This window comes from Thamnophis elegans, chromosome 2 (genome assembly GCF_009769535.1).
Source record: "Thamnophis elegans isolate rThaEle1 chromosome 2, rThaEle1.pri, whole genome shotgun sequence".
Taxonomy (NCBI): Eukaryota; Metazoa; Chordata; class Lepidosauria; order Squamata; family Colubridae; genus Thamnophis; species Thamnophis elegans.
In genome coordinates this window covers 3,967,161-3,992,553 of record NC_045542.1, presented here as the reverse complement: position 1 = coordinate 3,992,553, position 25,393 = coordinate 3,967,161, and the positions used below count along the sequence as shown (strand labels likewise).

Sequence of the window (25,393 nt, the reverse complement as noted above, 5' to 3'; positions counted from 1 at the left end):
GACTTATATACCGCTTCATAGGGCTTTCAGCCCTCTCTAAGCGGTTTACAAAGTCAGCATATCGCCCCCAACAACAATCCGGGTCCTCATTTTACCCACCTCGGAAGGATGGAAGGCTGAGTTAACCCTGAGCCGGTGAGATTAGAACCGCCGAACTGCAGATAGCAGTCAGCTGAAGTAGCCTGCAGTGCTGCATTTAACCACTGCGCCACCTCGGCTCTATAACATGGATGGCTGATTCCTGCCATACAAACAAACTTGGCTTTTCCTCAACTGGAATGATTTTGTTCTCAAGGCGTTGATTATCAAGTATTTCATCCATTCTGTACACATAATGTAGTTTGCCAAATTATTCAGAGTGAGGAACAGATCTGCCTCTTCAACACTATTCCAGTTCCAAATCTCAGCTTTGCCAAAAAACACACACTTGGTCTATTTATATTATGCATCTGAGATGGCTTTTGTTGCTATTTCTTCTCCCCATGGGACATTTGGAATTGGACCCCCCTGGAAGAAACTTCGACCCCGCAGTTCTTACTTGCGCTCACTCCTTATAATACTTCAGACCTAGAATCAGAGGTGGGGGGTTCCTACCAGTTCGCACCAGTTCGGTAGAACCGGTTCGTCAAATCTACCGAACCGGTTAGAAGAGGTTCCACCAGAAAGCAGGCCACACCTACAGAAGAGGTTCCAAAAATTTTTGAAACCCACCACTGACACACACACACACACACACACACAAAGAGAAAGAAAGGAAGAAATAAATAAATAAAAAAGAAAAAGTGAGAGATGAAAGAAAAAAAGGAAAAGGGGACAGAGACAAAAGGAAGGAAGGAGAGAGAGAGAGAGAGAGAGAGAGAAAGAAAGAAAGAAAGAAAGAAAGAAAGAAAGAAAGAAAGAAAGAAAGAAAGAAAACACATGGCTGGCAAGCCACTCCCACAAAGGAGGCCACACCTACAGAAGAGGTTCCAAAATTTTTTGAAACCCACCACTGACACACACACACACACACACACACAGACTCACACAAAGAGAGAAAGAGAAAGAAAGGAAGAAATAAATAAAGAAAAAAAGAAAGAAAAAGTGAGAGATGAAAGAAAAAAAGGAAAAGGGGAAAAAGGGGACAGAGACAAAAGGAAGGAAAGAGAGAGAGAGAGAGAGAGAGAAAGAAAGAAAGAAAGAAAACACATGGCTGGCAAGCCACTCCCACAAAGGAGGCCACACCCACAGAGTAGGTCACCACTGCCTAGAATGCAACCACCATAACTAGGAGGAAAAGGCTACGTTATAGAGGCATTGTGTGAGATTTTAAGCAAGGGATCTGTTCTACAGCCTCTTCTTTCCACACTCCGTTCCTCTAACGCGATGGAGCACTGACCTACTTAACTGTATTGTTAAGTATGACTGAGATTGCATGGGATGTACTTTCAGCCCTTTGAAAGTGATACATCAATATAATGCATTATTATTTATTATTCATAAGCCCCTTGTTGGAAAAAAAGAGGGATAGTGAAGTGGCTTTTAACTGCTACCTCTTCCCCAGGACTGGAAAACTTTAGACAAGAGATGGGATCACCAACTCTTCATCCATCTACCTCCAGATCACCCTGGGTCTCCGATAATTGGCATCAAGTGAATCCTCAAGACAATTCTGTCCCGTTTCCAAACCCAGAAAGGCAAAATCGCACCCCTGTCCCAAGTAGAGTCACAGCTATTGCTTGTCATTGCATCTGACTTTAATTGAGAATCGGTATTAGCCAGAAACTGACATTGAAAAGGCTCTTACTGGCTTAGGTGGTGGCCCCAACAGAAGTTATATAACTAAAATCAAAACAAAGTGCATAGATTAAACAGTCACCAAAAGGAGGACATGAAGGGTTGAGGGAAGGGCTTGTGACCTAGCAGGAAAACAAACCCAGGGCTTTTATAGGAAGGGAAGAGCCAGAGCTAGGAAAGGTTTCTTAGTCCCGTTTTGGGAGGCAGAACGTTGAGTCTACCACACACAAGATCTTAGCTGGAGATCACGTCTAGGAGAGAAGGATCCAGTAGCGCCTTGTCCGAAATCCCTGCAATGCACCGCCTATGGGCGGGAAGTCCTCTTGTGTCCTATGTGTCACTGCCCTGCGAGATTAGGTGTGTCCGGCTGGCCATCTTAGCAGAGGTGCAGGAGGTGGGAACAGGAGGAAAGAGGGTATTGCTCAGCTGTCTGGAGTGGTTCCAGATTGATTTGGTTGAATCGTGCCAACTCAGCAGACGGGGGGGTTCAGGCACATGCGGAGAATGTGGATGGCAGGAGTTCTGCATGCATATCGTAGCCTTCGTGTCCAGCCCTACGAAAAGGGTGTGGGAAGCCTGTAGGTTTCTAATGGCACATAACTCAGGTGTTTCCCCAAGATAGGAAAATGCTTTGCAAGCCAAAGGAAGAAAAGATGGATATGCCTCTATCTCGGATTGCATGTTATTAACCTTTGCGCACACACACATGTGCATTCTGAATGTGTAACGTACATGCATGCACGACAAGGATGACATGCAGGCACATAAAAACTATAAGTGGAGGGAATGGTGACACAGTATTTGATGGTGCCAAGAAAAATGCAGGTCCATTGCTAGTGTAGGGAGAAGTGTGCATGCTGCAGGAGAAATGTGTGGGCCGATACAATCTGCCCAAGCAGGGCATCCCCTCATTTTCTGCCTCCAGGAAAACTGGAAGGAGAGAGGTACGAGAAATCAATCAAGAGGAACAATCCCGTCATTTGAACGCTCTCCCTCTCTTCCGTGACGCGGCAAGCCTTCCACGGGCCCATCTATGCAAACTCGCCTTCCAATCCTTCCACGGAGTGTGTACTGTATGCATGTGTGTGTACATGTGCATGCGTGAATGTGTGAGATGCTTAACACTACATGATTTAGCAGGGCATGTCAACCACTTTCAGAGCCTGCTGCTAGGACCAGATCAATGACACCTGTTCTCCTCAACCGGGTAGAAGACGCCAAGCTTTACATGACCAAGCAGCACTGGCACGTCTTCTGCTTGCGCCTGTTCTGCTCTTGGCCCTCCTCCTGGTGTGACGCTGCAGGTTGGAAGTGGCACGAGGCAGGATTGCCATCGGTGGTGATGTAAATCGGGGCCTCCTGGACTGAGGCACCCTGGTGCTTGGGGATCCCACTCTTGGACTGCTGCTGATCCAGAGAAATGTCCTGGGGCGTTAGTGCGGTTTTCAGGTCGTTCAACAAAGGTTGTTGCTCAGCAGCAATATTTTCTTGGATGTCGGTGGTCTCTGCTTCTGAAGCCAAATTAGCATCTCCATCTTCTTTCAATCCCCGGTTCTCTGAATTTACGGTTGCATCCAGAAGGGGTTGAGCAGAATCTTGGTTCACAGTCGACAAAGCATCAAGAACGGTCGTCTCTTGTAGAATTGGGCCCTGGCCTTTGTTAGGGGTTGGAGTTTGATCCAGCAGCGTGGGCGTCTTTTCCACAAGAAATGGAGATGTCTTTCCTGGAGGAGTCTCTTCTGTTTCTTTAAGGGAAGAGGTTTGGTCCTGAAGAGAGACTGACGTGAGCTCCACGACTGTTGGCTGAGCTTGGTCTTTAAGCGGTTGTTCTGGGAGACAGGAAGGGGTCTGATTTTGAAGTGGTGAATGATCAGTTAGAGATCCTGTCAACTCCTTGCCATCCAGAAATGGGGGTTTCTGGTCCTGGAGGGCAAGTGGAATTTGGTCTGGCCCAGTTATTGGGGTCTCCTTCTTTTCATTCTCAGACAACGGGATCTGGCCTGAAGGAAATGTATCGCCCTCAGAAAGAAGCAGTGTTTGAGTTTCTGTAACCGTCGGCATTTGGACTTGCAAAGGTACTGGGACGTCTTCCAAGGAAGAATTATTGGCTTCTTCAAGGGGAATGTTTTGATCAGATAGAGAAGAGAGTTGATTAATAACCGAAGGGGCGACATCTGGAAGGGGACCTTTCATCTCCAACACAGATTGTTCTTGATCCGCAACAGTTGGCAAGATGTGGGGTGATCTCTGCCCTTCATGTAATGGAATCTTTTCGGGCAGAGATGTGAGCTGGTTTGGAGAGGTAGGCCGTATCTGATCTACTACAGAATCACTACATTCTTGAAGAGCTGTTGAGATCTGGTCCAGATTTTCTCCATTAGCTTCATGTCTGGATGATGGGGTCTGCTCAGGTAAGAAGCCTTTACCTTCTTGAAGAGTAGCATCGTCTTGTAATGAGAATGCTTTCTGTTCTGGAGAAGACAAATGGTCCTGCAGAGATGATGGATTTGAAGCGATCAAGGATTCTGGCAACGGAGATGTGGTTTGACCTAGAAGAGGATCCTTATTTTCTTGCAATGAAACGGACTGGTCCAAAAGGAGGGACGGACTCTGATTTGGTAATGATGACTGTTCTGACTCCAGGGACAGAATTTCAGTTTCCTGAAAAGATGATGGATTCTGTTCTGGAAGAGATACTTTAATATCTGACAGAGAAGGGATCTGATTGGATGAAGGTGAAGTCATTCCTGGATCTAGCTTAGCTTCTTCCAAAGGGTTCGGAATTGTTGTTTCTTGACCAGGAGGGATCTGGTTTGAAACAGATTGTTTGGTCTCTTCCCCTTCTTCTGCTCCTCCTAGCATTATTGTGTCTGATCCACGGCATTCTTGCGTCTCTTCCTTCTGTGTACGATTTGCCTGGTTTCCTGCTGCTTCTTCTGTAGCAACATCACAGACTGCCAGGTTTCTGGCAGGCTCTGTGTCCTCTGCATTTTGTTCTTTTTGCCCCATTTCCTCTTTGACCAACAAGCCTATCTCCTGTTCACTATCTTCCTGCTTCCTGGGGGAATCAAGACAGTTAGCACTCTCCTGCAGAAGGTTGGAAGAGTTTTGTTGATCGCAGGAAGTTGGAGACGCTCCCTCTGGGCCATCACGGCTACCAAGATCACAGTCCAGGTGCTTTTCAGTAGCACAACCAGTCTCCTTTTCATCCACCGCATTGCAAAGACTACCTGAAGTACTCCATTCTTCACAGTCATTTCCTATGTTATCATGGTCTCCCAACTCATCCTCTTTTCTAATGAAGTTCTGTGTCTGCCCAACAGCATCCATGCTCCCCACTTCCTGCCCCAGATGATCTCTGATGACCATCTTTTCCACTGCCAGCTTTCTTTGGTGAGCAGTGGGGGCTTCACTAGTATCCAGATTCTTCAAAGTAGGAGCAGCCTCGATTTTCCCTTGATGAGGCTGAAAGTCCCCACCTTCTCTAGCCACGGGGTTTACTTTGACTCCTGCTTTTTCAGAGCTGCGTTCATTGCCAGAAATACCTTGGGGGAACAAAAGGAAATGTCAGATATTCTGGCCCTGATCTAGATTCTCTTTTGAAATATCTCCAATAACATAGAAGCCAACCTTCCACAATTAGGTGCCCTCCATATGCATGAGAACTACAAGTTTTAGAAGGTTCCACCACAAAACTGCGCTCGACTAAGCCACGTCCGACTAAACCGCGTAGCTGACGTCATCAACAGGGCGACAACAGCGCGGAGACAGAAGCACGCTGTAAACCCTAAACCTAAAATTAACCCCTAAACCTAAACCTAACCACCCTAAACCTAACCCTAATCCTAACCCTTAACCTAACCCTAACCCTAATCCTAACCCTTAACCTAACCCTAAACCTAATCCTAACCCTTAACCTAACCCTAACCCTAACTCTTAACCTAACCCTAAACCTAACCCTAACCCTTAACCTAACCCTAAACCTAACCCTAAACCTAACCCTAACCCTTAACCTAACCCTAACCCTTAACCTAACCCTAACCCTTAACCTAACCCTAACCCTAAAGCTAACCCTTAACCTAACCCTAAACCTAACCCTAATCCTAACCCTAAACCTAACCCTAAACCTAACCCTTACCTTAAGTTGAATCGGCTTTCTTTCAAAGCGCTATTTAAAGCGCCCTTCTTTCTCCGCGCTGGCTGTTGTCGCCCTGTTGATGACGTCAGCGACGCGGTTTAATCGGGCGCGGCTTAGTCGAGCGCGGTTTTGACGGGTCACGGTTTTAGAATTCTTAGACACATCTGACTTTGGAAAATACAGTACAGATAATGGTTTGCTGCATTACAGATTTCTTGACCTCCACCTGCCTCCAAAACCTGGATTTTATAGGTTATGAGGGTGATAGCTTCTTGACAAAAGTGAACCTCTCAGTCTGACGTGGAGAAGGAGATTCATATTCATCTTGTTTACCTCTCTGCTGATGCCCAATCTTTTAGCGGTAAACTTAAAATTAACGCGTAAATCTAAACCCAACCCCCCCAAACTTAACCCTAAACCTAACCCTAAGCCTAACCCTTAACCTAACCCTAAACCTAACCCTAACCCTTAACCTAACGCTAAACCTAATGCTAACCCTTAACCTAACCCTAAACCTAACCCTAACGCTTAACGTAACCCTAACCCTAACCCTTAACCTAACCCTAACCCTAACCCTAACCCTTACCTTTATGTGAATCGGCTTGCTTTAATTTAATTTTAATTTAATTTATTTTTAATTTTATTTGTCGCGCTGCTGATGACGTCATGTACGCGCTTTAATCGGGCGCGCTTTAGTCTACCGCGGTTTTGTCGTGCCACGAGTTTGGACGTGGTACTTTATTTCATTCTTCCACAAAGTGACTAAATGAGTGGAGCAGCAAAATGCTGGTGGACATAGTATACTTCAGTGGTGGGTTTCAAAATGTTTTGGAACCTACTCTGTGGGTGTGGCCTCCTTTGTAGGAGTGGCTTGTCGACCATGTGACCTGGTGGGAGTGGCTTGCTGGCCATGTGTTTTCTTTCCACCCCCCTCTCTCTTTCTTTCCTTTTGTCTCTCTGTCCCTTTTTTCTTTTTTTCTTTCATCTCTCTCTCACAATCTTTTTCTTTCTTTTTTCTTTATTTCTTCCTTCCTTTCTCTTTCTCTCTCTCTCTCTCTGTGTCAGTCTGTCTGTTTCTGTGTGTGTGCGTGTGTGTGTGTGTGTGTGGCAATGGTGGAACCTCTTCTGTAGGTGTGGCCTGCTTTCCGGGTCCACTGGTGGAACCTCTTCTAACCGGTTCGGTAGATTTGACGAACCGGTTCAACTGAATAGGTGCGAACTGGTAGGAACCCACCTCTGTCTTTAATGGAATTACATCTACTTGGAGAGAAGTAAGCAGTGGGATAGCCTGTCTCTGTTTTAGCCCTCTTTGAGGACCTGGAATTTAACCATGATGGCTTGTGATACTGATATTGAGAAGCCTTTCTTTTAACTAAGACTTTTAACTCTCTCAAGATCAAGCTGATAATCCACACAGTTATGTAATGGATGACCGTCTTCCATAAGGACATAAAATGATCTTGCAGGATCAGGGAGGCTATGGTATAACCCAAAGATTGACATTTACACCATGATCTGGCTTATCTTCCTATCTTGATTTATATCTGGCAGTTGTGCCCTTTCTATTTATTTCAGCGCAGAGATCTTCCCTAAGGGATTGTGCATTGATGGGAGGGGATAATGCAATTTAGAGTTTCTACTTCAGGCACCCCACCACACTACACACCAGATGAAGCAACCTTTGACTTAGAGAGCCGAGGTGGCGCAGTGGTTAAATGCAGCACTGCAGGCTACTTCAGCTGACTGCAGTTCTGCAGTTCGGCTGTTCAAATCTCACCGGCTCAAGGTTGACTCAGCCTTCCATCCTTCCGAGGTGGGTAAAATGAGGACCCGGATTGTTGTTGTGGGCGATATGCTGACTCTGTAAACCGCTTAGAGAGGGCTGAAAGCCCTATGAAGCGGTATATAAGTCTAACTGCTATTGCTATTGCTATAGTTGTTTTTTTCTTTTGAAACACTGGAAGGAAAGGTTCTTCTCCCTCCCTCTAGTGGGAATGCTCATAGTTAACATTTAATGTACCATACCTTCTGTGAAGATGATTGCAGCAAATTGTAGTCTGGTTTTTGAGGGATGAGGGGAACGGTAACGGTTGTAGTTATGGAACTGATCTTCTTGCTCATGAATTCCCAAGAGAAAAATTTTGTGTTTTCACTATTCTGACTAGTGCTGCCAATCTCGGGTTCTATTCCTGCTAATTCTATTGTGTTTTGTTTTTTTCAACTAGGAGAGAAGGGATCAGTTTTTCAGATTCAGAGAAGAGCCGAGGTGGCGCAGTGGTTAGAGTGCAGTACTGCAGGCCACTTCAGCTGACTGTTATCTGCAGTTCAGCGGTTCTAATCTCACCGGCTCAGGGTTGACTCAGCCTTCCATCCTTCCGAGGTGGGTGAAATGAGGACCCAGACTGTGGGGGCGATATGCTGACTCTGTAAACCGCTTAGAGAGGGCTGAAAGCCCTATGAAGCGGTATATAAGTCTAACTGCTATTGCTATTGACTCAGCCCCTTAATCCCTATTTCCAAATTCATGGCCTAGTCTGCTGCATTCACTTAGACCTACCGGTATCTCCCCATTTTTGTCTGGTCTCTATTTCTCCTACACACACGTCCAACTCTGTAAGTAACCTCCCGGGTAGGGATCCGTCTGCTAGCCAAGAAGCTCCATTGACTGCAGATGAGCCGAAGGACACTGAAGAAAGTGCACAATAACTTTATCTTCCCAGCTCCACTTTCACGTGATGGTGCTGACGTTTAAAAGTTTCAGATAACCCTTCTCACGGAAGACGTCCCTTCCACCGAAGAATGCTTACAGCTTCCATATTGTAGAAGCCACAGCGCCCATCTATAATCACACACACACACACACACACACACACACACACACACACACACACAGAGCCGTGTATTGCAGCAGGGAGGGAGACAGGCTGAAACTTAAAAGCTTCGTTTTAAAAGCTCTCTAAAAGCTCCCTCTGGGAAAAACGACATTGTTCCTTAGCCCTCTGGGCAAGGAGGAAGAGAAGGGGTAGAGAAAGGAGGAGTGGGCAGAAAGAGCGGGGGGGGGGGGGGGGGGAATAGCATAAAATCAGAAACATTTTTGGCTAGGTTTCGCCCCCAAAATAGCCACAGCCTATATGTCACCCTTGAAGAGTATTCCAGAGGGCAAGCAAACTTCAGCAGAACGTAACATATATAGCGATAGCAATTAAGACTTATATACCACTTCATAGCGCTTTACGGCCCTCTCTAAGCCTTTTACAAAGTCAACATATCCCCCCCTCCCCATAATCTCAGTCCTGATTTTACCGATATTGGATGGATGGAATGCTGAGTCAACCTCAAGCTAGTGAGACTCGAACTGCCAAATTGCAGGCAGCTAGCAGGAAGCAGAAATAGCCTGCAGTACTGCATTCTAACCACTGTGCCCCCCATCTCTCTCTCTCCCCCTCCCCTCTCTCCCTCCCTCTCTCTCTCTCTCTCTCTCTCTCTCTCTCTCTGAGAAGAGAAAATATTCAGCCTAACATTTCCTATATATACCATTTACACTAACACAAAATCCTCACAGCACATCCAAGAAATCTGTAGAACGATCTCCGTGGATAGTTACTGTGAGACTGGGTCAAAGGCATATTTGGGAAAAGCAATTTATTCCTTCTGTCTTTAGGGGAAAAAAAACCTTTTACTGTCTAATAAGGACATTTAAAAATATCTCCATTATCCATTATAGGAGCTATTAAAGCTGTTTGTGGGTACAAAATAGTGCTTGTGTGCATATGGAGAGCTTTATCTCCAATCAGCTGCTAATCAGAGATAAGATCTTTCTGACAGAAATTGGGGCTGGATTAGGGTGGAAAGATCAGGGCTTTGGCAGAAGGGGGAGGCCTTATTGGAGAGGAGCTATCTAGTATTTTAGTTGTCAACAAGACTATGTTTCAGAAATGATTTTCCCAGCAAGAAAAGCTCCTGAGAACCACAGGATTTCATTTTTTTTCCAGTTAAGACTTATATACCGCTTCATAGGGCTTCCAGCCCTCTCTAAGCGGTTTACAGAGTCAGCATATCGCCCCCACAGTCTGGGTCCTCATTTCACCCACCTCGGAAGGATGGAAGGCTGAGTCAACCTTGAGCCGGTGAGATTAGAACCGCCGAACTGCAGATAACAGTCAGCTGAAGTGGCCTGCAGTACTGCACCCTAACCACTGCGCCACCTTGGCTCTTTGTCATGAACTCTCAGCAAAACAAAGTAATTTTCACCATCCCCACTCTGCATACCCAGATTACTCTTCTAAAACCAGGATGAACCTTCAAAAGTCCTCACCCCAAAAAGGAGAAATCCACTTACAGCGGAAATCAGGGTATTGTTGTGATGGCAAAATTTTCTACCACTCTATTTCAAAGTCCATGTTTGTGAGAAATCACGCGACAGATGCAAAGCCGCTCAGCAGTTTTGCCGATTGTCCTTTGGACTGTGGGTTTTTCATTTTTATCACCACCCAAGGATCTGGCTCGATCCCTTACCTAATGGCAGACCTTGCCAAAGGCTAATACCCACCATCTCCTGACATATCTCCATTCTCCAGTTCTTCTTTGGCTGCTGCCTCCATGGGCTTTTGAAGAGATGCAGAAGCCGACTCAAGTTTGGTCTCGGTAATATTTCCCTCTGTAAAGAAAGCATTACTTTCAGTTACCTTAACCAGGTCCCTTTGCAGAGGAAGAATGCTGGAGCCAAAAGATGTTTTTTGTAACTCAAAAGGTAAAACAATCTAGGCCTTTTGGCACCCTTGCTAAGATTGAAAGTTAAAAGTCAAGGAAAACTAATTAGTCTCAAACTCGGATTTAATAAGATTGACTGAGATGAAATAGCAATAGCAGTTAGACTTATATACCGCTTCATAGGGCTTCCAGCCCTCTCTAAGCGGTTTACAGAGTCAGCATATCGCCCCCCCAGTCTGGGTCCTCATTTCACCCACCTCGGAAGGATGGAAGGCTGAGTCAACCTTGAACCGGTGAGATTAGCAATAGCAATAGCAGTTAGACTTATATACCGCTTCATAGGGCTTTCAGCCCTCTCTAAGCGGTTTACAGAGTCAGCATATCGCCCCCACAGTCTGGGTCCTCATTTCACCCACCTCGGAAGGATGGAAGGCTGAGTCAACCTTGAACCGGTGAGATTAGCAATAGCAATAGCAGTTAGACTTATATACCGCTTCATAGGGCTTTCAGCCCTCTCTAAGCGGTTTACAGAGTCAGCATATCGCCACCACAGTCTGGGTCCTCATTTCACCCACCTCGGAAGGATGGAAGGCTGAGTCAACCTTGAGCCGGTGAGATTTGAACCGCCGAACTGCCGATAACAGTCAGCTGAAGTGGCCTGCACCCTAACCACTGCGCCACCTCGGCTCTTTATAAGAATTTATAATTTATAAGAATTTATAAGAGTTATAAGAATTTCAGTAACTGAACTATTTCCAATTTAGAACCAATTTACCCCTCAACTACAGCAGCAGTTCGCAGCCTTAACAACTTTAAAAGGTCTGGACTTCAGTTGTCCAGAATTCCCCAGCCAAAAATGCTTTAAATTGCTAAGGTGTAAGAAAAACTACATTACAGAAAATATTTCCTTAAATTCTTTTTAAAAACTTTCTTGTGAACTAACGTATGGGTTGTTCTTTTAGATGATAATAGATAAGCTTGCAGGTGACTGTTTTTTTAAAAAAAATCACCCCCCTGTGAGCTAATCAACCTTATGGCTAACTTTGCAAATAATAGTTTGCTCTTTAATTAATTCATCATTTTGATATTTTAGCTGGGTGAAAGAGATTAAAAACTTAGAAATTTAGGTCAGAAACCAGAACATTTTGAGGTCAGATGAAATATAACACTATATTTGCTTGGACAAGGTATTTTTTATATTGATCCATAAGTATTTTTGATTTTTGATTTTTATTATATTTATAATATATTTATATATATTTATAGTATGAGTGGAGGACTAGCTCTGTAACTTCTAGACAATTCTAAAGAGGATATAAATCATCAAGAGTGACTCACTTCAACAAATGCAGCCCAAATTCCATGAAATTACCACTAGTTATCTCTTCCACTAATTAGTCTATAAATAGTCTTATTTATTTTAATGCAACTACATAAAAGAATGTCCAGGTTTCGTTGTGCCCAGGCTAACAAAGTACTCCAGGCCATCTGCATTTTACCAAATAGAAAATTACTCACTTTCTGGAGAAGAGGAAGATGTCCCATCAATCTGAAAACCAAAGAAATTTTTTTGATAAGGTGATGATTAAGGAGATTTTACATAAATAAGCTAAATGCACTTTATCTATATTTAACTTGATCATTGTCAGAGGAAACATTGTCAGCATGATGAATAAGAATACAATCATTTTCCTTTTCAAGGTTAAACTTCTGTGGGGAGAGGTATGAATGACGGACATTTGCCAGATTGCATCAGAAGTTTTGTCATTACCTGGATACCATTTTGGCAACATCCACAGCAGTTTTGTAACTCTTTAAAACAATGAGCTAGTTACTTGACTTAAGAGGTTGTGTATCAGATTCATCTCTCATACTACTCTAGAGTGCCCAAAGCTAAAGCCTCACTATACCAAATGTGCTCCCTGAAATCTGCAAATCATACCCCAGACACTACTAAAACTGTTTATTGCATGATATTTTTTATCCTTAAGGAGGATAAAGTTTACTCCTCAGTTATTTTTGCTAGGTATAAATACTGACTTTACAGCAGTAGAGACTAACTTGATTCTGCACCTAATAACGGCGGCAAGACTGTTGGTGGCGCAATACTGGAAGAAGGAAGACTTGCCTACAACTCAAGAATGGGCATTGAAAGTTACAAATTTAGCCGAGATGGCTAAAATATCGGCATATCTTAAAGATCACTCAAATGAGAGATATAAACGAGACTGGAAAAAAATGGATTGACTATATAAAAAATAAATACGGGACCAAGAAATTCCAGTTAGCCTATGCTTAAGATCAGGAATGATTTAAATGGTTTAAAGTTAGCTTAGCAAGAAGAAGCTAAGATCAATGAAGAGATGTTATTAATTTTTTTATTTCTTTTTTCTCAATAGATTTTAGACTGTGTTTGTTAAAAATCTATACCGTGTACGGGCTCTGGGAAGTCGGGGGGGGAAGGAGGGTGGGGGGTCGGGGGGAGGGTTGGGGGAAGGAGGGATATATATTAGGCTAGACATGATGTGTTAGATCTCAATGCAATGTGACTTCACATGTATACTGTTTTTCTCTAATTTTTCTTTAAAAATAGGATAAGCCAAGTACATTAACATATAGTGGAAACACACCAAGGTGAGGAGGAATAGGAAAGAAGAAAGATGGGTAGAGAGGGATGGGAGAAAGGGTGGGGGGGAAGGCGAAAGGAAGGGGGGGAGCGGATCTGGAGAGAGGAGTGGTAGAGGGCGAGGGGAAGTAGGGTAGAGGGGGATGATGGAGGGAAGATAGAAAGTAGGAGGGTGGTGGAAGAAAGAGGTGTATGGAGAATGGAAGAGGTATATTGGGCTTTTATTTTCTGGGGCATTGTCGACAAGAGGAATTGATGCAATTACTGTTTAATACTGTATGGTGTATACATGTGAGTGTATGAAAATGAAAATGAAAATAAAATATACTAAAAGTAAAACTGTTTATTGCATGATTTTTTTTAACATAACGGAGGGTGAAATTATATTAATTAAATTCAAAGCTTAAATTAAATCAAATCAAAAATAGTTTTCGCTTTTCAAAATATAGCTCCTGGCACGGTACTTAAAATTCAGATGTTGTCCCCAGTCTGGAAATGATTGTGCAAATACAGATAAGTTTAATTTTGTCTTAGCATATTCTAGCTGTAACACAATGTAGCTACATTCATACCAGTGGTGGGTTTCAAATTTTTTTAGAATCTCTTCTGTGGGTGTGGCCTGCTTTGTGGGAGTGGCTTGGCAGCCATGTGACTGGGTGGGAGTGGCTTGGCAGCCATGTGACTGGGTGGGTGTGGCCAACTTGTAAAATGTGGTGAAACTCACTTAACAACGCTCTTGCTTAGCAACCAAAACGTTGGCTCAGAAAGTCTGGCATTTGAAGCACGCAAGTCTTAAAGCTGTCAAGTTACAAGACCCTTGCGCCCCTAACCCTTTAGAAAAAAGAAACCCCAGGGGTGTTCAAACTTGAGAGCTTTAAGACTTGTGGACTTCAACTCCCAGAATTCCTCCTCTCTCTCTTCATCTTGATGATGTGTGGACGGGCGGGGGGAGGGAGGGAGCTGGAAACGGTTCTAAACGGCACTGTGGATTTGTGGAACCTCTTCTATAGAAGAGGTTAGAATTGGCAGGAACCCATCCCTGATTCATACAAAACTGTAAATTGGAATTCTGCATAATCTTGGCTTATTATTCATGAAAAATGTGATAGAACATTTTGTTCAAATGCTCCTGCTGAGGCCTATTTCCACTAGAAAAACTTCACCATCAGAATGGATTGCTGCTCCCAAAGATATAAACCATAGTCTAATTTCAAAGCTTGTCTGTCTGTCTAGTTTTTTTCCCCCCTAGTGAATACCTTGCTTCTGATACCCTTTTTTGAATGGCAGAAGAATGAAGAGAGAGTCCTCTTGAGCCGAACAGTGCAATCAAAAGCTTCAATTAAGATTTTTAAAAGGGAGCATAACAACAGTGAAATGAGATACATTTATCTAATAATGTAGAAAGCAGAACACGCTCAACCCTTCTTAGCACTTAGAAGGGGAAAAATCAGGAAAATGCAAGATTGAGAATCGTCATAGGAAAACAGCACATGGAAGAAAGATATGCCAAATGATTTTGGCATCTCTATTAAGACAACTGTACTGATGTAGCCATATTAGTCACCAGGAGTTGGATAAATCTTTATTTCAAAGGCAGCTTTATTTTTTTTTTGGCTACAATGACTTCTAATGTGAATTAAAACTTTCTACTGGACAACAGTTTCTGGAAGGTCGACATCACAAGCTTGTAAATCTTTAGAGGCTGCAAAGGAAGACTCTTAATCTGCTTATATCTATAGTGACACAAGCCACAACTGTATGATTAGATATTTACAATGTTCCACTCGTACTAGCTGCTGTTGCCCGTGACCCGTCAAAACCGCGCTCGACTAAACCGCGCCCGATTAAACCGCGTCGCTGACGTCATCAACAGGGCGACAACAGCCAGCGCGGAGAAAGAAGGGCGCTTTAAATAGCGCTTTGAAAGCAAGCCAATTCAACTTAAGGTAAGGGTTAGGTTTAGGGTTAGGGTTAGGTTTAGCTTTAGGTTTAGGGTTAGGTTAAGGGTTAGGGTTAGGTTTAGGGTTAGCTTTAGGGTTAGGGTTAGGTTTAGGGTTAGGTTAAGGGTTAGGGTTAGGGTTAGCTTTAGGGTTAGGGTCAGGTTTAGGATTAGGTTAAGGGTTAGGGTTAGGTTTAGGGTTAGGTTAAGGGTTAGGTTTAGGTTAAGGGTTAGGTTTAAGGTTAGGTTTAGGATTAGGATTAGGTTTAGGGGGGTTAGGTTTAGGTTTAGGTGTTAATTTTAGGTTTAGGGTTTACAGCGTGCTTCTGTCTCCGCGCTGTTGTCGCCCTGTTGATGACATCAGCGACGTGGTTTAGTCGGGCGCGGTTTAGTCAAGCGCGGTTTTGTGGGTGAACCCCTGTTGCCATGTTGCAACTATCTTCTAGGCCTTGCGCTAATTAGCAAAAGTTTCCAGAGGCAATTCAACATGCTAGTTTTGACTTATAGGTTCTAGGAATTGTCAGAATCTCCCACTTCAAGAAGAATTGGCCAATCTCTTCGGAGAACTTCAGTCTCATGAGGTGATGGGGACTAAAGCCAGAAAACACTATTTATGAATCTTATAACTGATAATAATTGATGCTTATTCACTGAAACAGACTCCCATTAGAAGCCAAGCTGGCTCCTTGAGAATGGCCTTGCCAAACACTTGCAACCAATACTCCTTTTAAAGAATGGCAGATGGGTATTTCGAAGTTTGGCATATGGCAAGAGGGAAAAACAAGAATTACGGTAGATATAAACTACTGCAAGATGTTAAGGAAAGAAGCGGGTTGGGTTTACCAGATTTGAAACTGTATTTCAATGCTTTTTATTTGGTCTGGCTAAAGGAATAGGTGAACCTCCAGAATAAGTGGCTACTTGGTTTAGAAAGTCATGAATTAAGACTTGGATGGTATAGTTATATATGGTATGACAAGGTCAAAGTAAATGTTGATTTTAACAATCACTTTGCTAGATGTGCCATTCCAAGAGTTTGCAACAAATATAAAATAAGGTTTTCTATGAAGATATCTCTCTGGGTGTCTCCCCAGAAAGCTTTTTTTAGAAAAGAAATGGTGGCAAAGCCAAACTGGTAGACTTATCGTAAAATAATCACTTAATAATAATTTTGGTGATCAAGTCTAAGAAAGTCTGCAACTGAAAGAAAGATTTAAATTAGACAAAAAGAACTGTGAGTTTGATTCTGTTAACAATGAATTGGAAATCCTACTGTGTGGTACTGATGAACATATTATTGCTAAGGTCTACAAAATGTTATTGAATTTGAATTTGGAAAGTGAATTTGTAAAGCATTGTATGATTCAGTGGCCAAGGAACTTTGGGTACAACGTAAAGCTTGAACAATGGAAGAATATGTGGACAAAAGGTTTAAAATTTACATTACATTACAATTTAAAAGAAATTTTTTATAAGATGATGATGCATCGTTGGTATTTAACATCAGATAAGTTATAAAGAATGTACTGTATAAAGGAATTTCAAATGAATGTTGGAAATGCAAATGTAAAGGGACTTCTTATCATTTATGGTTGACATGTGATAAAGTGAGGAAATATTGGAGCAGGATTCATATTCTAAGACAGGAGATTCTCAAAGTGAATATAAAGATAAAACCAGAATTTTTTTCCTTGGGTTTAATAGAAAAAGACTTGGAAAAATATTTGAAACTTTGATGTTATATATGTTGACGGTAGCAGGATTACTTTATGGACCAAAATGGAAGAACTCACTTTAATCCCTACAATGGATAAATGGTTGCAAAAGCTAATGGGGTTAGAACAGATGGTTAAATTGACTGCTATGATAAAAGAAAAAAACACACTTTTGTTTCTACTTGGAAAATGCCTCTGGACTTTGTGCTTGAAGTGCAAAAAAAACCCGAAACTTTGACTTTTGGGCTTACTGATTAGATAGATCTGTTGTTATAGAAATGGCTAGTTTATACCATTATGTCAAAGTAAAAAGCTGGGTTTCAATGTTATTTCTTTTTTTTTTAAAGTATACTTTTTTATTTTCCATTTTCATGACATACAATCACATGTATACTATTACATAGCCAATATCCTATTGTATTAAGTAGTAATTACATCAGTTCCTCTTGTCGTCAACGCCCAAAAAGATAAAAACCCATTATTAGCTCTTCTGCTCTCCATACACCTCTTTCTTCTACCTCTCTCCTACCTCCTTTCTTCCCTCCATCATCCTTTTCTACTCTTCTTCCCCTTCCTTTCTCCTTCTCCTCTCTCTTCATTCCACTCCTTCTTATTCTCCTCATCTTCCCCCCTTACCCTCTCTCCTATCCCTCTCTTCCATCTTTCTTCTACCTTCTGTTTCCCACTCTTCCTCTCATTGGTGTATTTCCGCTTCTGAGTTTCAATGTTATTTCTTATTCTACTGCACAAAAAGACTTGGAAGTCAATGCCTTTTCTTTCTTTACCACTTCTTTTCTACACTTCGTCTTTCCTTTTCCCTCCTGCATTTCTCCTATTATTTGCTTTTGTATGTTTTTATTTTGTGTTATAAACTAATAAAAAAGGATTGATGACGCCATAGGTTTATATCAAAAGAGAGAGAGAGAGGAGAGAGAATGGCCTTCTGAAGATAGTGATTACACTTCCAGAGAATCTTTAGGGAATACTGTATGCCATCTGGAAAGTTGTTTTATTAGTCAGGTGTTTAACTTGTCTGTTTGTTTGAGTTATTAAAATGTATTGCATCTTTCACCATGGATGTTTAACTCTGTTTCTCTTTTGTCATACGCCGCTGTGAAGCTGCAAGATGTGGCAGCATGCAAATTAATAATAAGTACCTTCACAATGCCATCCAATTGCTTCACATCCTTCAAAGGCTGCTGTTGCTGCTGTCCTTGGGGAAGATCCATATTATCTAGGTCCTGCATTTGAGACTGAAGACTTCAGAGAAAGAAAGAATGAGACATTAGAGAAAACTCACACCATACTGAGATCCAAGTTCTACATCGAAGATGGAGAACCTGGGATCCTCTAGATTGGGATTTCTCAACCTTGGCAAGTTTTAAGACGTGTGAACTTCAATTCCCAGAATTTTCCAGCCAGCATATACATATACTGCCTGGGGGAACTGTGGCAGGTGCACTAACCTCAAATTTGCCAAAGTTGAGAAAACTGTTGTGGATACTGCTACATACCCAGCATTCCCAGACTGTAAGACCATTGGGAAGTGAATTCAACAGCACCTAAAGGGCATGCCTTTCTCCATTCCTGTTAGCAAAGAGAAGACTCTTTTAGCAGGAAATTCATGGACTTGGGCAGTATACGTGCTTTGAGATCATCTAGAGCAGATGGTTCCACCACAAAACCGCGTTCGACTAAAGGGCGCTCGACGAAACCGCGTAGCTGACGTCATCACAGCGCGACAACAGCGCAGAGAAAAAAGCACGCTGTAAACGCTAAACCTAAAATTAACCCCTAAACCTAAACCTAACCCCCCTAAACCCAATCCTAAACCTAACCCTAAACCTAACCCTTAACCTAACCCTAAACCTAACCCTAAACCTAACCCTTAACCTAACGCTAAACCTAATCCTAACCCTTAACCTAACCCTAACCCTTAACCTAACCCTAACCCTAACCTTAACCCTTAACCCTTAACCTAACCCTAAACCTAACCCTAAACCTAACCCTTACCTTAACTTGAATCGGCTTGCTTTCAAAGCGCTATTTAAAGCGCCCTTCTTTCTCCGCGCTGGCTGTTGTCGCCCTGTTGATGACGTCAGCGACGCGGTTTAATCGGGCGCGCTTTAGTCGAGCGCGGTTTTGTCGTGCCACGCGAGCAGATTACTATAAATGTTCAACTTAATGCTTGTTTTTGATGTGTTCCTAAAATACATTTGAGCCAAATTAGAACAGGTATTTAAGATGGCTTCTGAAAAACAGACAACAGTAAGCTTGACATTGTGAGGAAGCCAGAAGGATCAATTTCTTATAATTTGCCTTTCTCCACGAAGGGAAAGAAAGATTTGATCTGCAAACCTCAACCACATGAATTTTTAGAGAGGAGATTCTAGCTGTAGAATAGAAGAGCCTGGAGAAACATGTGGCCCTTTAGATGTTACTGAACTCGGAATTCCCAGATCTAGAAGCCCAGACATTCATCACCATATAGAATATTAAAAGTTGTAGTATTAAACAAGCTGGCTTTTGACACAAACATCTGGAAGCTGCTGAGACAGCTACGGAGTGGATGTAATTTATTACTTCAATATAGATGACTACTCAATTAATTATTATTTATTGATTTGATATTTTTGTTTTTATTTTATACTCTTATTCTATTTGTAATCTCCACTGGAAAGCTTCTTGGCTACATAGAGGGGGGGAAATGTTAAAATAAAATGTGTCTCATTGGTTAAATAGATTTCAAGTCCCTTTCCCTTTGAGAAACAATTCACCCAGCTGTCCTTTATACTGTGAGTTGAATACTACTTACTTTCTTGGGAAATTGTTGAGTAGCTTTTTAAGGGGTGTGCATATGAGATAACTGCTACATTTACAATGGGATTTATGTATGTTCCCTTATGGCTTCCCACCCCACACCCCCTCAAAAGGTAGGATTTATATGGTTCCAGTATCTTTGTGATTCAGCCATGCAGTTTTCTTGGCAACGGCCCAGAAGTGAGAGACCGCCTGCTGCCAATTACCTCCCAAAGACCCGTCAGACACACAGGGTCGGCCTCCTCCGGGTTCCGTCCACCAGCCAATGCCATCTGGCTACTACCCGGGGGAGGGCCTTCTCTGTGGCAGCTCCGGCCCTTTGGAATGAACTCCTCGCAGAGATCCGGACCCTCACCTCTCTCCAGGCCTTCCGGAAAGCCGTCAAAACCTGGCTGTGCCGGCAGGCCTGGGGTTGATGAGTTCCCCTCCCCTCTCGACTGGTATGGCTGTGTGATTTTGTGTATTTTAATTATGTGTACTGTTGTTTATGTTCCCTTTCCCCTTTGAGTTGTTCGCCGCCCTGAGTCCCTCCTGGAGAAGGGCGGCATACAAATAAACCAAAACTAAACTAAACTAAAGTGGATTTCTTCCAAGAAGGTTTTCCAACTTCCTAATCTAGTCTAGTCTAGTCTAGTCCACTCTTGGCATTACCTGGTGGTCTCCCATCCAAATATTAACAAGAATCAATGCTGCTTAGCTTTTTCAGGCCAGCCATGGATGCTTGGGGTTTATCTTTGCATTGTCTCAGGAGGGCTGCTGAATCATCACTCATTTGAGCATTTCCATCCTCCTTCTCTCCAGTTCCCTGAGGCCAGATAGTGGTTTTAAATTTCTTGTGTGTTTGGTACCTCCCACTCCATACACACTTTTAGTTCAGCTTTGTTTTTAGGCTCTTCCGGAAAGGAGGAGGAGGAGGAAGACACCAAGTCCCAGCTAAGCAGTTCTCCCTGAGGTCCCCAGAAAACCTCTATGCCATCATCAGTCCCTATTTGCAGCTCTATCCAGAATGACAAATGACTGGAAATGTGGGTCTTTATTTATAAACCAACACCAGAAGTAAAATCTCTGCCCGGGGTGGTTTAAGCTTGAAAATGTGATGCAGAGAAACAAAAGTGGGAGGGGAATGAAATGGAAATAAGTTCAATCAATTAATGAAGTCAGGAGAAGATGATGAGGTCCATCCAGTCATTTATGCTTCAGGAAGAAAAGCATCCCAAATTCAAAAACTGGGCAGGACATTTATTACAGAGAAAAGTGGGCCAGGTTTTGACTTCTTTTTACAGCTCTTTATTAGGCTGGCAAGTACCGAAGATATCAGTTAAGGCAGTGTTTCTCAACCTTGGCGATTGGAAGTCCTGTGGACTTCAACTCCCAGAATCCCCCAGCCAGCACAGCTGTGCTGGCTGGGGGATTCTGGGAGTTGAAGTCCACAGGACTTCAAGTCGCCAAGGTTGAGAAACACTGAGTTAAGGTAAAACAGCAAATGCAGAGAAATCAAAGTGTGCCTATTTCTAAGATGCTTCTTCTGAGCTCCCAAAAGGAGCTACTCTATGATTCTGACACTAGGGATTGTGGGAAATTCTTCACGAACTGGGGAGGAAATTCAGGAAACAAGAAGGGTGGTGGGCGGCTGGAGTCAAGGCTCGACTACTGCAACGCGCTCTTCATGGGGCTGCCCCTGAAGAGTGTTCGGAGACTACAATTGGTCCAGAACGCAGCCGCGAGAGCGATACTGGGTGTACCTAGATACACCCATGTTACACCTACCCTCCGTGAGCTGCACTGGCTTCCCATCGGTCTCCGGACATGCTTCAAGGTGCTGGTTATTTCCTAATAAGCCCTACATGGCCTAGGACCTGGATATCTCTGTGACCGCCTCCTGCAACATACCTCCCAGCGTCCAATAAGCGCACAGGGCGGGCCTTCTCCGGGTACTGTCTGGCGGCTCCTCGGGGGAGAGCCTTCTCTGTTGCTGCCCCGGCCCTTTGGAACGATCTATCCCCTGAGATCCGGACTCTCCCCACTTTCCTGGCCTTCCGTAAGTCCGTTAAGACCTGGCTGTTCCGGCAGGCCTGGGGCTGTTGATCTTGACTGAGCTACAATCCCATTATAACTGAGTGCATGTTGTGTCTTTCTGTTTTTAAGTTGTACTGTTCTGTGTTTTAATCTTTTAAAATCTTTTTTAAATTGCTTTTATGTAAGCCCGCCCGGAGTCCTTCGGGATTGGGCGGCATACAAATCTATTAAAATTACAAAAAAATTACAAATTTTGGATAGGAAGCATCGAGGGTACTGGAAAAGTAAAGGCAGCTGTTTGCTGCGTGACCCGTCAAAACCGCGTTCCACAAAAGCGCGGTCGACGAAAGCGCGTATGTGACGTCATCACAGCGCGACGAAAAAGATCGAAAAATTGAAATAAAAATTAAATTACAGCAAGCCGATTCACACAAAGGTAAGGGTTAGGTTTAGGGTTAGGTTAAGGGTTAGGGTTAGGTTTAGAGCGTTAGCGTTACGTTTAGCGTTAGGTTAAGGGTTAGCGTTAGGTTTTTCGTTAGGTTAAGGGTTAGGTTAAGGGTTAGCTTTAGGGTTAGCTTTAGGGTTAGCTTTAGGGTTAGGTTAAGGGTTAGGTTTGGGGGGGTTAGGGTAAGGTTTTCGCTTTATTTTTACATTTTTCGATCTTTTTCGTCGCGCTGTGATGACATCACATACGCGCTTTCGTCAACCGCGCTTTTGTCTACCGCGGTTTTGTGGTGGAACCGTTTGCTGAGAGGGGAGGAGACCCGGAGGCAGCTGTGGAAGAAAAGCCACAGACAGGACGATCTAAACAGCAACTGAGGCTGGCTTCTCCCAAGCTGCTACCTCCCGAAGGTATTGCAGATGGAGGAAACCCCCTTAAAGCAACGAACGGTTCTCTTTGCATTAACCCTTCTCTTGAAACTATCCTTCTGCTTTAGGAAACGGCGGTTTCTTCGGCTGGCTGAGATTCTGAGAAGCGTCATCCTTTCCAGTTACTGTATTCCCCAAAGCACTACACCCCCCACCCCCCCCCACCACCATCACTTAGGACACACCCACCTGGACAGATCTTGTTCTAAGTCTTGGACGCGAGACTCTGCCTCCCAGAGAGAAGACATGTGATCCTTGTCATCAGCAGGCATGGATGCTCCCTCCATCAACCAGCGTTCGCGCAGGGATTTCCTCTTAGGCAGAGACAGAGATTGCATTTAGGGTCTGCTTCACGCTGGACGCACACGTGGGCCAACGGAATTCATCCAGGCAAACGAGTTCCAGTCTGAAGCCCGTGCATATGGAGAGAGAGAGACACACACACACACACACACACACACATATCTACCATCCTATGCTTGTTCAGCCACACCCATATATGTGGTCCTATACTAATGACATTTCACGTGAAGCTCTACCGCTTGACAGCGGATGTGGGACACACCCACCAGTGCAGATACCCAGCTCCATAATGCATACTATTCTTTCCCTTTCCCTCCCCACCTCCCTCCCTCTCTCTCTCTCTCTCCCCCCACCACCAACCACACACATATAAGATTGTTCTGGGGAGAAACTGGAGCTAGCTCCTGGAGGAGAGCTAGGATGTAAGATTAGCAAATAAACTGTCTCAAAGGCAAAGCATCAGAACGAAAATGAACACCGGGCAAACCCAACCAGCCTTCTGGGATCGCCTATAAGGATCCAGCCCCCCAAAGAGTCGGTATTACCCACAGCAGGGCGCATCACAGCCTCTTCCTTCCCCATAGTTTGTTAGTGGGGAGGGGAAGGGGGGGAAGAGATCGGCTGTAGCTTACAAGTATCTTCTTTCTCCCTTCCATGCCGCCGCCCCGCCCCGCCCCGCGCCCATCTTTTGGCTCCTGATCCCCCCCGCGCAGCCACCTCCACCTCTCGGTGGTGGTCCATCCATTCCTGTATCCTTTCCGCGGCTGGTACCTTGAGGCGTTGGGCTCTCAGTCTCTCTTCCTCCAGTTCCCGCCGGGTGGCTAAGATGCGCTCTTGCAGCCTCCGCCGCTCCTGCAGCAAAGCAAAAAAAAAAGAGAGAGAGAGACAGGGGGTGGGTGGGCGGAGGGGAGGCGGAGAGAGAGAGGCGAGGCGAGGCAGGAGCCGCCCTGCAAAAAAGGGCGGACAAAGGGCCCGGCGCGGAGGGAGGCAGGGCGGGATCGAGCCCACGTGGGCGACCGGCGGACCCGGCTGCTGGTTTTTTTTGCCTGGACCGATCACGCCGCCGGGGATGAATCCCCCCCCCAGCAGAATCAGCCTGGCTTAAAACGAGGCTTCTCCCACTTATCTTCCCCTGCGCTCGACTTGTAGTCCCGTCTGCAGCGCTGGGTCGGTTCCTTCTGCCTCCCACTCACCCACCCACCCCCCCACGGCTGGTTTGGGGAGTCCCGCTCTCTCCCCAGGCTTCCCAAACCGCCCAGCCGCCCAGTTCGCTCACCCCGAAGAAGTCTGAAGCGCTTGCCCGGTGAAAGCATCAAGGGGAGCGGGTGGGGGGGGGGAGAGTGCCGCACCCCCTCGCCCTCCCAGCGGCAACTTTGATTTCGCTTTCTCAGAAACCCCAAACGCCTCGGGAGCAGAGAGAGACTCTCTGGATAGGAAGCAAAGGAAGCAGCTTTGATGCCAACAAATGTGTTCGCATAGATTTCTTATGAAGGATCTTGTTGAGTGTCGCCCTTTCTTCTTCTTCTATGCACTTAAGGAATTAGTAATGAGGGATTTGTACACCATTTAACTAAATACACATTCTGATTTACAATTTTGGTAGTAAAACGCCTCTTCTTCTTCTCTTCTTCTTCTTCTTCTTCTTCTTCTCCTTCTCCTTCTCCTTCTTCTATGCACTTAAGGAATTAGTAATGAGGGATTTGTACACCATTTAACTAAATACACATTCTGATTTACAATTTTGGTAGTAAAACGCCTCTTCTTCTTCTCTTCTTCTTCTTCTTCTTCTTCTTCTTCTTCTCCTTCTCCTTCTCCTTCTCCTTCTCCTTCTCCTTCTCCTTCTTCTATGCACTTAAGGAATTAGTAATGAGTGATTTGTACACCATTTAACTAAATACACATTCTGATTTACAAATTTTGTAGTTAAAACGCCCTCTTCTTCTTCTCTTCTTCTTGCTTCTTCTTCTTCTTCTTCTTCTTCTCCTTCTCCTTCTCCTTCTCCCTTTTCTATGCACTTAAGGACATTAGTACTGCTGGTGTGATTTGTACCCCACTTTACCACTAAATACACATTCCTGATTTTTACAATTTTGGTTAAGTAAACCCCGCCACTCCTTCTTCTTCTCTTCTTCTTCTCTTCTTCTTCTTCTTCTTCTCCTTCTCTTCTCCTTCTCCTTCTCCTTTCTCCTTCTCCTTCTTCTATGCACCTAAGGAATTAGTAATGAGTGATTTTTTGTTACACCATTTAACTAATCCAACATTCTGAATTTACAATATTTGGTAGTTAAAAACGGCCTCTTCTTCTTCTTTTCTTCTTCTTCTTCTTCTTCTTCTTCTTCCTCTCTTCTTCTTGTCTTCTCTTATTCTCCTTCTCCCTTTCTCCTCTTCCTCCTCCTTCTCCTTCTTCTATGCACTTAAGGAATTAGTAATGAGTGATTTGTACACCATTTAACTAAATACACATTCTGATTTACAATTTT

General features: G+C 43.9%; 1 protein-coding gene across 3 annotated transcripts in view; it reads right to left on the bottom strand.

Moving 5' to 3' along the window:
* Positions 1 to 1,714: 1,714 nt before the first annotated feature.
* The window catches only part of PALM3 (paralemmin 3), a 54,394-nt gene continuing 30,715 nt past the window's right edge, over positions 1,715 to 25,393 (bottom strand). For 2 of the 3 annotated variants that reach the window (XM_032209375.1, XM_032209376.1), the window contains 6 exons: positions 23,685 to 23,765; positions 22,800 to 22,924; positions 18,062 to 18,164; positions 12,143 to 12,173; positions 10,464 to 10,571; positions 1,715 to 5,321 (listed from right to left, as the gene is read on the bottom strand). In XM_032209375.1, the coding sequence (XP_032065266.1) occupies positions 3,001 to 5,321; positions 10,464 to 10,571; positions 12,143 to 12,173; positions 18,062 to 18,164; positions 22,800 to 22,924; positions 23,685 to 23,765 (2,769 nt within the window). In that variant the 3' untranslated portion in view covers positions 1,715 to 3,000. Of the gene's footprint in view, positions 5,322 to 10,463; positions 10,572 to 12,142; positions 12,174 to 18,061; positions 18,165 to 22,799; positions 22,925 to 23,684; positions 23,766 to 24,189; positions 24,822 to 25,393 lie in introns of those variants that run through there. The other variant, XM_032209377.1, reaches the window with a different exon arrangement.